Raw genomic sequence first — 16,004 nt, forward strand, 5'->3', positions numbered from 1 at the left:
TACATCTTGTAATATTTCATTATTATATAATGGGTGATTTACAATAAAATGAGGCTATAATTATATACATTTATTTTCCATAACATTTTTTTTATTTTTAATCTATTCATTTATTTTCAATATACTTGTTTCTTTTTCATTTGGTGTGTGTATGGGGGTGGATGAGTTGAGGGCCAAGACAGAGAGAGAGGTTGGCTATAAAGAATTGGAATTATGCCTTCATTGCCTGGCACCTTTAAGATTGTCCTCATGCTAAGATCCAATCCTCAACAAATGCCATTAAAAATAAGTTATATGAGTATTTGTCCTTAATTATTATTCCTGTCTGTTTGCAGGTTAGACACAACATTTTCCATTATTTCAATAACAAAAACATAACAACATTTAATCAATATCAAAAATAGTGAAAATCAAATAGCCATGTACGAACAATTTCAAATTGTACATGCATGTTACAATAAAGTTGCAGAATTAACTGATAAAATCTTATTTCTATATCTGACAACCTAATCTACTGATAAATCATTACTATTTGTGGGGCACTAATTTTTGTGCTTTTCGTTGATAGGTATATTCACAAATTTTAGATGCAATGAAATTTTATTTTATTCCGTAGGAATTTTTTGCATTGTATTACTTTCTTTTACTTTTTCTGCTTAAATAGTACATGAATTAAAAAAAATGAAAAAGGTTCTTTTGAACAAAAACCACGAAATTCCATGTGTGACCACAAAATTAAGTAAGTATTGGTATTCACTTCCATAATAATGATAGACAGGTGCTACTGATGCACTGTGACAATGTAGTAGTTTCACTTGGTAATAATTTCATTTACTGACATTTTATCTGAATATATCTATACCTAACAAATGACCAGTTCATTATGGTATGACACAAACAAAGACATTCTAAAAACATAATATAACATGATTTTTATAAAAAAAATCAACAATCAAAACATCCAAACAAAAGCATGATTGTACAAATAAGACTTCCATTTTTAATACACTTTGTATTAATACATATAAAGTTATCTTCGTCAATATACAATAGCTGCATTTTTATCATCGTAATATATGATATTACACTGATGAAATACTTAATATTATGTACTGAAACAATAACTGGCATTACCTGATTTATTTTTTTTATTTTGATAAACTGCCAATTTATTTCTATATATTAATTGTCAGAACAAATTAACAATATCATTAAACACATTGTTACAATGGTAATTGACATTATTTGCCAATTTTAGTTTAGTTTTGGTTAAACACATTAATAAAATAAAATGATTTTCATAATCTAACTGATACATCAGTATTATAAAATAGTGAAATTTATCTAAAGGAAATACAAAATCATTGTATGTCACTTTTTTTTTAGTAGAGTTTTCTTTTTCTGGCACCTTTTTTTATATTTATATTTTTTATACAAAACTATGTATATACATTTAAGTCTATGTGCAACACAAAGTATCAATTCTCTATTGTTCAATATACTCCCACCACAGATCTACTTCCCTGTAAAACTGTTTTATAAATTGTATTCTACAGTCACAGCTTTTGTCTGCAGATATTCGTTCAATGCTTCTTCCCCTGCAATAAAAGAAAACATTGTGTTGTTTTTTCTCACATAGGAACGAACATGTATCCATGGTAACTCTCAGTGAAATTGAAGACAGTTAAACTGAAATGAGGTTGTTAAATTACGCAATTAACAACAAGTGGTCTGAAATCTCATTAATATTTGTTCTCTATGTGCATTCAACAAAAACAACATTATTGTTTCCTTTCAGGATTTCTATTTATTTTTTTTATTTTAAATCCAGAAAATTAATTTTTTGCCTTAACAAAACCAATTAATATTGGATATTCAACCACTATTTTCAACACATCAGAAAAATTGTTTGTAACATGAGTACATTCCTAAAAGAAATGTTAAAAGAATAATATTGTAAAATGTTCAAGACATAAAAATACTGGTATGGTTTATTTTAAAGGCATACAAATGTGGTAAATAAAATGGGTAAATACAAAATGCATTAAATGTGGTTCAATTTTAGGGCATGAAATTGTGGAAAATTTAAAAGGTAAGAATAGAGGTAATAAAAACATTTTAAAAGGCATGTTTTTATGGTAAAGTAAAGTACATTGTATTTGAAAGGCATCATTCATATTTCTCAGGAACTTTAAATTTTGGTATGTTGTAAAAGTTTCCAAAAATTACTCCTTTGCCATGCAGATGAATTTTTGCTTCTTTAGCTCTCCTAGGCTGGCAATTGGTATAATTATAGGGAAGTATTTTGTATGGAAGTCATGGACCACTTTGTTTACATATTGCAACCTTTATGACACATAACTGCATGTTTAACCATAGGGCTGTCATTGATGGAAACTTTTGTATCAATATATCGAGAGAAATATCGACGATACATCGATATATAGACTTTTACAGTAGATACAATGAAAAACATTTATATATGTGTTATAATTTGGGATCATGGTGTTATGCATGCTTGTATTACACATTACAAATACTACATACTAACAGAAAGTTTGTTTTTTCTGTTATTCTTGTTACTGACATTTGAAAAAAGAGTTTAAAGTTCAAGTTAGCCAAGAAAACTAAAAATAAGTGACTTCTTTTATAAGCCAAATAGAGAGGTATATTAACTAACAGAAATAAATTTTTTTTAAGCTTGTATCGATATGTGAAAGTGTGTATTGATATTGTATCGAATGATGAATATCGATGATATATCGATATCGCAATATTCAATGACAGCCCTAGTTTAACAGTACTTTCTTCAGTTGTTTTACATTATACATGCAATAAATCCTTTTTTAAATCCTTCTTAAACACATATTTGACATTTCTAACGAACTAAAAAATAAATGGATTTCTAAGGTATGTGCTTTTTACTCAGACCTGATACACTTTAAAAGGTGTATAGAAATTGACATTGTGGAAAAGGACTAATCAGGTCCAAAATTTTAATGTGCATCAGTCCAATATTAATCTACTTCATATCTGGGGCTTTTGAACCCGTAACCCAAACTTTATCTATGACCTCTATTCGCTTTTATAAAAACATGTCTGCTATGTTTCGGTTTCAGACATGCCCAGTCAGCTTGTAGCGTAAAAGTGCAACCTATCGCTAAAGTCACGCAATATGAACATCTTTAAATCAATCACATTCACCAAATGACAGTTCCAAGGTCAAATCAATATTCAAAAGCTATTTCAAAAAAATTAAGTTCCCAATATCACAATAATAAACAAAACTACAATTACCACAACTTTTGTTTCATTAAATCTAATGGAAATTGACTGCAGTGTTTCAATGTCAAGATCTGTTAACCTTTTTCTAGTTTTTATCATGTAATTTCCTTTCTATTTGAAGCAAGCTGAGCATATTCAGTTTTCAATATGCATTTTACTTCATCTTGAGGCACGATTTATTAGATTTTGAATGATTCTTTTGATATTAAATGTATTATGAAATTGAATTCACCAATGCATTAAATTCATTTCTAAATTTACCCTTGTTTGGAGGAATTGATAACAAAAACTGTTGATATTCTACTTCGTTCCATTTGATTAACAACTGTTTTCACATAATTTGCGTAAAATTCTAACAATAAATTTGTTCTAAATTTGGCAAGCTAACATTTCAACACATTCATCACCACCCACTTTATTTTAGATCAAAATAGCAGAGAATTGATGTCTTTAGCACTTATCCGAAAACCTTAATATGTTGCGATTAATTTTTTTTATAAAATTGCAGTGTTATTTAAACCAGCCATGATATTTTCATTCCCCTCCCACTCCGTAATGTTACTAGCAGTATTTGTACAATAAATGAATCTGTATCAGGGCTTAAAGGGACTCCACTAAGGTTTTTTAACCTGACAGGAATGGAAATATGTTTCAAAGATTTGTGAACCATTTGACAAAGGTCTGGAATAATAACTTGTCTGCAAATTTTAAGCTCATTCCCTCTTTGCTCTTTTCCCATACATTCATTTTTGTTGCGCAATATGACTCAGAAATGAAAAGGACTACAACGAATTTCACTCAAATCATGCTAAGAATTGTACAAAAAATCGGTTTTCAATTTAATTATCATTATTTTATATATTTCTTTATTATCCTTTTCAAATTTTTTAATTTTAAGTGCTTCACATAATCTGTGTAAATTTTTAAAAGATGATGTTTTCAGGCTTTCTGACTCTAGAAATGTGTCTATGAAAATTAACTGAGTGAGTTCCCCCCCCCCCCCCCCCCCCCAAAAAATCAACATATAAAATGAACAAAGTTATGGATAAATATACAAATGGATGCAATGCCGAGTACTTGAACTTGGACTCAAATTCTGCACATCCATTGATAATACATTGAGTAGCTCTACTGGAATGCATTTGGAATTTCACATGGTGTAAAAAGACTATTCTGAGTAATTGATAGTAAGCAAGAGCATGGATAATGTAGAATATTTTAGTTAAAAAGGGCCATGGTTCTGTCAAATCCATGGTAGAGTGTATAATGTGCCTTGGATAGTGACCTCCTATTACACTCTCAAACAAGAGCTGTCGATAGGACAGCAACGCTCGACTATTCTTAGTGCTTGATTGTAAAAAAAAATGCTTGATACAGTTACCTCCTCCTGTTTACAGGTTGGGGTAATGATGGTGAACAAGTGTGCAAAGTTTCAAAGCCATATGTCAATGGACTTTGAAAATATTTGAGGTATTACAAAAACTTTAACATAAATTCTAAGTCGAAAAAGGGGCATAATTCTGTCAAAATGCTTGATACAGTTACCTCCTCCTGTTTACAGGTTGGGGTAATGATGGTGAACAAGTGTGCAAAGTTTCAAAGCCATATGTCAATGGACTTTGAAAATATTTGAAGTATTACAAAAACTTTAACATAAATTCTAAGTCGAAAAAAAGGGGCATAATTCTGTCAAAATGATTGATACAGTTACCTCCTCCTGTTTACAGGTTGGGGTAATGATGGTGAACAAGTGTGCAAAGTTTAAAAGCCATAGGTCAATGGACTTTGAAAATATTTGAACTATTACAAAAACTTTAACATAATTTCTAAGTCGAAAAAGGGGCATAATTCTGTCAAAATGCCTGATACAGTTACCTCCTCCTGTTTACAGGTTGGGGTAATGATGGTGAACAAGTGTGCAAAGTTTCAAAGCCATATGTCAATGGACTTTGAAAATATTTGAACTATTACAAAAACTTTAACATAAATTCTAAGTCGCAAAAAAGGGGCATAATTCTGTCAAAATGCTTGATACAGTTACCTCCTCCTGTTTACAGGTTGGGGTAATGATGGTGAACAAGTGTGCAATGTTTCAAAGCCATATGTCAATGGACTTTGAAAATATTTAAACTATTACAAAAACTTTAACATAAGTGGTTACGCCGACGCGGACGCCGACGCTCGGGTGACTACAACAGCTCTACTTATTCTTATCGAATAGTCGAGCTAAAAAGTGTCTGAAGTCTCAACCAATTCTCTTAACTAGTTTAAGAGACAATAAATTGCACACAAAATCATAACCAAAGTGTGACACAGATCACAACCTGAGTACAATAGCTCTCTCTCTATCTCTCTCTCTCTATCTCTCTCTCTCTCTATCCTTCAAATATATGAGCTAAAATGAATGGCTGACTTTAAACAAATAATGCACAGATAAGTGTCATAATAATTGTCACAATACCATGTTTGAACAAGAGGGCCATGATGGCCCTGAGGTCGCTCACCTGTATATAGCCCCCCCACCCCCCGCCCCAATTTTTACCCAAGGGCTTTTATTTGTTTATTTGAACAGACTTGGTAGACACCCATAAGAAGATGTGTCATGCAAAACATCTAAGTTCTAGCTCATTGGGTTTTTTAAAAGAAGATTTTTTAAGTTTTTACTAGACACATATAGTTAAAAACAATGACACACCTCGGGCAGGGCCAGTTTTGACCCCTGGGCTTTTATTTGAACAAACTTTGTAGATATTTACTTAAAGATGTTTCATGCTTAATATCTAAACTCTAGTTATTTGGGTTTTTTCAAAGAAGATTTTTAAGTTTTTGCTATGTATATAAGGAAAATCAATGACCCCGGGGCGGGGCCAGTTTTGACCCCAGGGCTTTTATTTGAACATACTTGGTAGACACCCATTAGAACATGTCTCATGCTAAATATCTTAGCTCTAGCTCTTTAGGTTCTTTAAAAGAAGATTTTATAAGTTTTTACTATATGCATATAAGGAAAATCAATGACCCCCTGGGGCGGGGCCAATTTGGACCCCAGGGCTTTTATTTGAACAAACTTGGTAGACATTCACTAGAAGATGTTTCATGCCAAATATCTAAGCTCTAGCTCTTACAGTTCTTTAAAAGAAGATTTTTTAAGTTTTTACTATATGCATATAGGGAAAATCAATGACCCCCTGGGGCGGGGCCAATTTTGACCCCAGGGCTTTTATTTGAACAAACTTGGTAGACATTTACTTAAAGATGTTTTATGCCAAATATTTAAGCTCTAGCTCTTACGGTTCTTTAAAAGAAGATTTTTTAAGTTTTTACTATATGCATATAGGGAAAATCAATTACCCCCCAGGGCGGGGCCAATTTTGACCCCAGGGCTTTTATTTGAACAAACTTGGTAGACATTCACTAGAAGATGTTTCATGCCAAATATCTAAGCTCTAGCTCTTTGGGTTCTTTAAAAGAAGATTTTTTAAGTTTTTACTTTATGCATATAGGGAAAATCAATGACCCCCTGGGGCGGGGCCAATTTTGACCCCAGGGCTTTTATTTCAACAAACTTGGTAGACATTCACTAGAAGATGTTTCATGCCAAATATCTAAGCTCTAGCTCTTACAGTTCTTTAAAAGAAGATTTTGATAAGTGTTTACTATATGCATATAGGGAAAATCAATGACCCCCCGGGGCGGGGCCAATTTTGACCCCAGGGCTTTTATTTGAACAAACTTGGTAGACACTCACTATGAGATGTTCCATGCCAAATATCTTAGCTCTAGCTCTTACAGTTCTTTAAAAGAAGATTTTTTAAGTTTTTACTATACGCCCATTCTCAATAAAATAAAGCATTTGAGGTTGAAACAAGAAACTATGATATAACAGATGGCATTTATTTCGGTAATGACACTGTATTTCTTCGGTAACGTAGATTTCAGATCTAATAATGTAACATATTGGCTGCATATTAATACCAAATGTCTGTAAAATATATCAAAATCTGTAAATTCTCTATCTAGAGGGACTTTCTAACCCAGGAAAATTCAAAGAAGTTGGGTACCTTGCTAATTTCAGTCAATTTTTTCAAAGTTACATATTCGAAGAAAGCAAAAATAGTCAATTTTGAAAATGATTATTTTATGTCTTCATTCAAAGGATATATATCATATATAATATATGAGAGGTCGAATGCATTCACAAATTTTGTATTAGCAACTTTTTTTTCTCAAAATATTCAACTTTCCACTTTCTTAATATTTGGAAAATTTAGTACTAAACAGTTAGATATTTATCCCCATATAGGATGTCACGTATGTTTCATTTTATTCAAATGCAAGTAAAGGTTGAGAAAACAATTTTATTTTTTTGTAAAATAATTTATATATAAGGATATTATTTTAACATTATTATATATAGAATGAAATACGGCCAGTAAGCTCTTTGCAGAAACGAATTAGTTGTTGCTGAGAACATCAATATCTTGTAATATATTTTCAACATTTCTGCTGGTACATCAACATATTATTAACATATCTTTCCTTTGTAAAAACAATTTTGTGTCTTCTTACATCTAATACAAGGTAACGGTTACTAACAGGCATGCTAATCCCAACTTTATCTTTAATTTTCAAAAATTGTTGAATTGTAAGTTGGAGTAACGTATGTTTCACACTCGCTTATTTATGAACTTAATCACGGAATTTAAACTTACATGTAAAATCGACTTTTTTATTTAGGAATCAAATGCACATCATTCTATTGTCATAAAAATGCGATTTTATGTTTTTATATATACATGTGTAAACAATATAAAGTCTGTTTGATAAAAGTAACGTTTGTTTCACTGTGGTTACTTAAACAAGTGAAAAAACAACAAAAGTAAACAAAATTTACTTACTAATGTCAAATAGAACTTAATGTTGATGTTATACGTGCTTTCTGACTTCAATTTCCCTTTTGATAAACTTACTTTAAAAAGTTGATAACGTATGTTTCTGTAACGTATGTTTCATTTTTACATTGAAAGTGGGTTAAAAATGACGCAAGACCGTTTAAGCTGCCATAATTTGTGGTTAATATATCAGAGTTACACACATGTTAATTTTCTTTCTTGTTTGGATTCTTCTTTGAATGGATTGGCTCTTAAATAATGGTAACGTATGTTTCTTTTTAAAGTGCTGTTGAAAAGATTTGAATAAAAAATGAAAATTTCCGAAAATAGAATGATATTTGAGAGGCTGCAAGCTTATTTTTACTTATAATTATATATATGCTGTATTATTAAGCATGCATCGATTCAATTATTTAATTTGGGATTCACTTCTTATTGTTTTAGGTTTGTCACTATTTATTTATATGCATTTGGCGACATTTGATCATCCATTATACCAATGAGATTTTAACAGTCAAATATAATTTTTACCAATAATCAAAGTGCATATACACACAGCAATGACTAATTGCACATGTTTCGTTTATTCTGGAACTTATTTTTCTGAAACACAATTTCAAAATAGAAAATTCTAGGTGGCGACAGTAACGTATGTTACATTTTAGGGCATTAATGGTACTTGTAAAAGAAAAATAACAGATAGGAATGTAAAACTGAGTGTGTCCCTATTAGACAAAGTAGCAGCCACCTTTCTAACGACATTTTGACCTCAAGAAAAACCTTCGTATAAGAGCTACCCCGTGGAACATCAAATGCTGTGTTTTATTGAGAATGAGCGTATATGCATATAGGGAAAATCAATGACCCCCCGGGGCGGGGCCAATTTTGACCCCAGGGCTTTTATTTGAACAAACTTGGTAGACACTCATTAGAAGATGTTTCATGACAAATATCTAAGCTCTAGCTCTTAGGGTTGTTTAAAAGAAGATATTTAAAGATTTTTCTTTCAGTTGCCATGGCAACCAGAGTTCTGCATGGAATTAAATTCTTTGAACAATTTTTAAAGGTGGCCACCAAAGGAACATTCCTGTGAAGTTTGGATGAAATTGGCTCAGTGGTTTATGAGGAGATGTCATTTAAAGCAAAAGTTTACGGACGGACGACGGACGGACGACGGACGGACGGACGCCGGACGAAAAGCGATCACAAAAGCTCACCCTGTCACTTTGTGACAGGTGAGCTAAAAAGCAAAGGGACTTAAATCTGCCCAAAAAGACCAAATCAAAGCATCATAACAAAATGCCACAGAACACTTGATGACAATCATTCTTTGAAATTTTGGTTGAAAGGTCCCAAGAAAAATGTAGCAGTTGCACATTGGAAAAATATGCTTTCATCAAGCTGCTGACATTCAACCTACTTTTTCATGGTTCAGTTTTATGTCATACCAACACTCATATGGTCATATGGCGAATTTCAAGCTTTACTGATGGAAAAAGGGCTCAGCCACCCCTTTTTGCAATATTTCATGCCTTAACGAGCACCCGAGTAGAACCACCGTCATTTTTGTAAGCTAGCATTCACCAATTTAACAACCAGAGTTTCTTGTTAGAAAACCTGGTTATAATCTACATGATAAATGAGCAATTGACATACCAAGATCTTTTCCAAATCCTGATTGTTTAAATCCTCCAAATGGTGAGGCAACGTCTGTCTTATTGTAAGTGTTCACAAAGACTGTCCCTGCTTTAATACTGTCAGCCACTGTCATGGCCTTGTTTATGTCCTTGGTAAACACGCCCGAGGCCAGGCCGTATTCTGTGTTGTTTGCCCGAGCTATAACTCCCTCGATGTCCCTATAGAGTAAAATGACAAAAAAGTATAAATGTTTATCTTAACATACATGTTATGTTATAATCTAAATAGAAATTACCATGCTGAATTTCTTAAATGGACTTGTCTAGCTTCCAGCTTTAGATCCTAGGGGCATAATTTGAACAATCTTAGTAGAGGGCCACTAGATCATGTTACATACCAAATATCAAGGCACTAGGCCTTGTGGATTTTGACAAGAAGGTTTTTTTAAGATTTTCCTATATAACTTTATGCATGTATAAAACTTATGAGCCCCCTGGCAGGGTCTGCTTGACCCTAGGGTTATAATTTGAACAATCTTTTTAAAGGACCATTAGATCATGTTGCATACTAAATTTTAAGGATCTACACCTTCTGGATTTTGATAAGACATTTTTTAAGATTTTGTTTTAAAAAAAAACTCTTTTGGTTGCGATGGCAACCAGAGTTCTTCATGAAATTTCATTCTTTTAACAACATTGGTAGAGCTTTATGCAAGGAACATGCCTGCCAAGTTTCACTGAATTTGTGACAGGTGAGCTAATTAAATTTGTGTCTATTTCAAACATGAAATTAAATTGACTTAGATATTTTCAACATATGAAATATTTCCAATTAATCATTTGTTTATTTTAAAAATGTTTAAATCATTCAGTGACTTAGTGCCAAGATGGACAGAAGTTGTAAATGTATTTATGTACAAAACACAATGTCACTATCAAAAATTTTACTTATCTTTATTCATATATTTTCATATTCATTTTAAACTTATAACCTGTTACAACTGCTATGATTCAACAATTGGTCGAAAAAACTCTATATGGGCAGAATTTTTGAAAACTTGACAGTAATTACTGAATTACATATGGATTTAATCACTACAGTTTTGGTGCAGTACCTACAAACCCTTTCAGAAATAGTGATAGTAAAGTAGCGAAAGATCTTTTTTTTCACTGCTACTTACAATTTTCATTCATTATTGTATATAAATCATGTGAACAGATGAATTAAATGTCTTTGATTGCATTTCGACGGGTGAAATTTAACATTTAATCATTCCAACACCTTGTCCGATGTATATACCGGAATACAACATTCAGTGTGGCTCCAACACTTATTCTAGTCTCACTCATAACTTATGGTATTGGTATGGTAACTTCTGATTGGAATGGTATGGTACACCATTTATGGTAGTAAATAAATCCCTTACCCATCCATGAATTTTGAGATGATCATAACAGGTCCGAAAGATTCCTCTATTGACATCATTGTTCCATCTTCAACATCGGTGAAAATTGTAGGCTCCATAAACAATCCTAGACAAAAATATCAATATCAAAATAACCTTGTTTCATTTTTCAATATTTTTTTCATATTGTCTACAAAAATGATGTTGTCTTTATTTTATTATATATCACATAAAAGTTACTAAAGTTTAAACATACCTATTTTAGTTCAATTAAGAAACAAGGGAAAATCTAAATACCCCCACCTCCTTCCCCCTAAAATGGGGGCATCAAAGATTTGCTCTAAGCATATTCAAGCAATTTTTTAAGTCTGCTTCATTAAAACTAACTGAATAAATCCTCCAATCTCAAGTATTTGATTGTTCACAGAATTTTTACTTAACAATGAAAAATTGATATGAGATGGAAATCAATTTTGTACAACCTCAAGGCTAAAACTGGTGTCATATGAGGGCATGTTGTCTTCCTTGGGGCCCAAACCCCATGAGTCCTAGATTTACCAAAACTTTACATTGCCATTAAAGCAACAGTCAAATACATGTATATAGCAAACAGTTTATTAGTACCAATCACTTTCATATAAGATGACTTTCAAACAAGTTCTTTTTTCTTTAAAATGTTGTGCATAGAAAAAACTGCTGCAAACCCACACTCACTTACCTTATAATCAAAAATTTTAAGTGGTGGCATGGCCGAGTGGTTAACGCAAAAAAAGTTGTGCATAGAAGAAACTGTTTACTGCAAACCCACACTCACTTATCTTATAAACAAGAACTATAAGTGGCGGCATGGGCGAGTGGTTAACGTGTCAGACTAGTAATCTATGGATTACTGGCCGCATAGGTTCAAACCCTGTCAGGGTCAAGACGTTGTTTCCGCCAGCAAGAAACTTTACCCACATTGATAAGTGTTGGTTGGTTCAAAAATGTTTCAATAAGCTTAAAACTTCCAACACAATCAAACTAAAAGAAATCGTATAAAATAATTAACAAGAATTTTCCACTGGAAAACCTGGATTTGAGGGTTAAAACTCTAAAATCCATAAAACATTCACACACACAGGAATAAACTAACCTGGTCTGTCTACTTGTTTTCCACCATATACCAGGGTAGCACCTTCCTTCTTACCAATATCACAGTATTCTACAAGTTTCTCTAAATGTGCACGGTGATTTTGTGGACCATGGTCAGTACTTCTGTCTAATGGGTCACCTATCTTCATCTTCTTTACTTCCTTAACCTGATAATGTAAAGGCTCTCTTTATCATCTTTGTAAAGGAGTCACTCAGGGGTCATGTTTAAGATCATTGTTAATACAACCTGTCTTGTACTACTAGTCAATGGTGACCTTATATGCCCCCCTATAAACCTATTTGATGAAAGAGGGGCATTTAAAGTCATCCCTTAACAACATAGTTCATATTGTAGCTTTCCTTATTGACTTAAAGTAATAACCTATATGCCCCGCTAATGTCAAAATAACATTGTTAAGGTCAAATCGGGCTTTCATAATACACTGAATGAGGGTGATCTCATATGTGATGCCACTTTTAAGTTAAGGTTAAATGGTGGATCTCTTTATTTACTGAATGAAGGTAACCCAAGATTCCCCTGGTCCATAAGCTTGGTGTTTTAGATACACCAACAATTACAATAATTATAATAGCAATTTTTTTAAAAAGATCATCAACCCCATATACTTTCTTTGTGCCATATAACATAAACATTTACCTTTATTGAAACCTTCAACCTTCTGCAAGTAGTCCAGACAAGTTTTGTGATGGACGGCAGGACAGATTGATGGACAGACGATGAAGAAGTGATCCCTATATAAATTTGTGTCATGGCTTTTATTGCTATTCGTATATACATATAAAATAATATGTGTAGAGCACTTACCACACGTTCAAGAAACTCATCATGTATAGAATCTTCAACAAACAGCCGACCTGCAGCTATACAGTTCTCTCCCTTGTTGAAAAACACTGCTCCACAAGCCTTAAATATAGCAGAATTAATTTTACTGTTAATGAAATATCAACTTTATCTAACAATATAGTCAGGGACATCATACTATCAAAGCTTAACAACCAAAAAAAAATCAGGTACCCGTAATGTAACTTTTTCCTATCCAACTTGGCCTTCATATTTTGTGTACCCATGCTTAGCAAAAATGTTAGATGGCACATTTTTCAATGAAGTGTGTAAAAGTACCAGAATGGTTTGCAGCTATTGGTATACAAGTGTCATAAGAAATATGTAACAGGTGACAGGAAAAAAAAGGTAAAATGGTATACCTGTAATCAAGTGATCAAGTACAGTGGGGACAATTGAAAATATAGTTAATGAAGACAACACAAATTAACACTGTAAACTACTGTGTTTGCCGAGAAGCTTAAAAGGCCATTTGTGTAATACGTCTTGTATAAGAAGGTGGCTTTAACATTTAAAGTACATCCCTTACAGAGGTGATATTTTGAAGAGGAGATACATTTGCATAACGTCACATAACGTTATTATGACGTTGAGGCATGGGCCGCATTGTGTTATTAGGTAGTCTTATAATTTGACCTGTGAAATCAAATAAAATGATATCTTGCCGATTTTTTGCATGTACACTCAGCAATGGCATATCAAATATCAGTTAAAATCTTTAAGAATTTCAATGAGTATTTTGTATTTAAATGCTGTTGTCCATGACTTATTGAGACAGTGTATTTTGATATTTGGAAACCTTGAAACTACTCATGAAAAACTTTAACAATGTAAAGTAAGGCACTGAAATATTTCCCTGGCAACCATATTACTTTTAAATCTCGGGCTGTCATGTTGAACAAGCTTTAAACCTTCAATGAACACATTCACAATGGGAAAAAAAAATTATCATCACAATCAGAAAATCTAATTATAGAGCATTATCCTATCCCCACTCTGTGATACATCATTAATTAAAGATTTTATCTGGTAAAATTATGTGAAAATGCAGATAATAAAACATATACCGTTACCTTAGTGCAGTAACGGGTTAACTCCTATTAGATCATATAAAGAGTTAACCCATTACTGCACTAAGGTGACAATTTCTAAACTCCATGGGAGAATATTCCATGATCAAACGACATTTCAAAATCTTCCCCTATAATTAAATTTTCACGTGCCAAACTTTTTTTGCTTTTCCCTTGGGAGAAAAAAAATCATGTTCAGGAATGAACATTTCTGTGTACAAATAATTACTCAAAATGCTAATGAATGTTAAAAGGAACAATACATCGCAGGTAATCAATCACTGAGATGCCAATTTTGTTCTGAGGGTGCATTTTTTTGTTTCAATTTGTTCTATAGTAAACAGTGTTCCCATTCTAATTGATGTTTTATTATAAAGCTGCATGCCTTCAGATGAGCCAAAATGTTGCATTTTAAGAAAAACTTTGTTAAAATGTACAAAGATTTTAAAAAAAGTAAACATTTTAAGAAAAGTAAAAAAAAAGTTTAAAGATTCATGTAATAATTTACATTTTATGTGTGATTTATGAATGATTTAGCAGTATTTATCACCATATTTTTAATGTGTATGACTAACACAGTAAGGGTCATTGTTTCATATTTTGATATTTTGACCTCTTTTTGGTTATTTACATGGATTGTGAGTGTTGTTTGCAACATATAAATTACTTTATTGTTCACATCAAAATATTTTTTTTTTAATTAGCATGAATCTGGAGGCTTAGTGCTTGAGAAATTGGTATCAATTTTTAATCTATTGTTGGAAAATAATGCATGGATCGAGTTCAAATGCGCAGGAATACAATCACAAAGGCCAATAGTCTGCGCCTTGAATTCTTGATAAAAGATCTATCTTCTGTCATTTTATAAGTCCATCTTCTGTGGCTTAGCCCTTGTACATCATGAAAGTTGACAGTACTTTTTCTTGGTCTGGGGAAGCAACACTGTTTAAATCATACAGCTACTTTCTATACTACAGTATAACTCTCAAAAGAAGACATCAGGGCCCTCTCCTTTACAAGGTGGATATTTTTCTCCCAGAAATTCCGCATCACTGGAGCTTAAAGCAAGTGATTCAATCCAAAACCATAGACGACCAATTATACAACAAAATAACAATCAGGAGAGGAAGTTTTTAATCATGAGAGGTTAACATGTCAATCTAGTAATCAAAGAATTGCTGGCCACATGGGTTCAAACTCGGTCAGGGGCAAGCCGTTGATTCTGTGAGCAAGAAACTTCACACTTATTGCTTATTACTGGTTAGTTCCAGGAACAAATTCGGGAGTCTTTCAATAAGCTTGTAGCTGCCAACACGATCAAACTAAAATAAATTAGTATAAACGAAAAACAACAACAAAAGTAACAGGACAATCGGTGAAACTAGAATTAAACAGTACGTACCATTCTCACTGCCTTATCGAGATCACAATCGTGGAAGATTATTAGAGGAGATTTCCCGCCTAACTCTAGTCCTACTTTCTTCACATTCACCTTAGCACAACTATAAATATAAACAAAACATATCTCCAATGTTAATCTGGTCCTGATTGAAAAAATATTTTTTTAACAAGGAGCAGTAAAGTTTTTGGTTAGCATAAGAAATTTTTTCACTAGAAATTTTTGAAAAGCAATGTCACAGATTCAACCAAAAGATGCATGGGTTTGGCAGCAGAAACTTTATTTTATTAGTTATAAAGATTTTTGACAGTTTATATGGCCC

General features: G+C 32.4%; 1 protein-coding gene across 1 annotated transcript; it reads right to left on the bottom strand.

The window, feature by feature from the left end:
* Positions 1 to 1,170: 1,170 nt before the first annotated feature.
* On the bottom strand, positions 1,171 to 15,785 carry LOC132727231 (cytosolic 10-formyltetrahydrofolate dehydrogenase-like; the record flags this gene model as incomplete). Its single annotated transcript, XM_060712650.1, has 6 exons — positions 1,171 to 1,598; positions 9,834 to 10,033; positions 11,242 to 11,347; positions 12,353 to 12,518; positions 13,178 to 13,276; positions 15,686 to 15,785. Coding segments are annotated over 6 exons (733 nt in total), but the record flags the coding sequence as incomplete, so codon positions are not given.
* Positions 15,786 to 16,004: the final 219 nt, after the last annotated feature.

This window comes from Ruditapes philippinarum, unplaced genomic scaffold (assembly GCF_026571515.1).
Source record: "Ruditapes philippinarum isolate M1 unplaced genomic scaffold, ASM2657151v2 ctg2131_1_1_1_1, whole genome shotgun sequence".
NCBI lineage: Eukaryota > Metazoa > Mollusca > Bivalvia > Venerida > Veneridae > Ruditapes > Ruditapes philippinarum.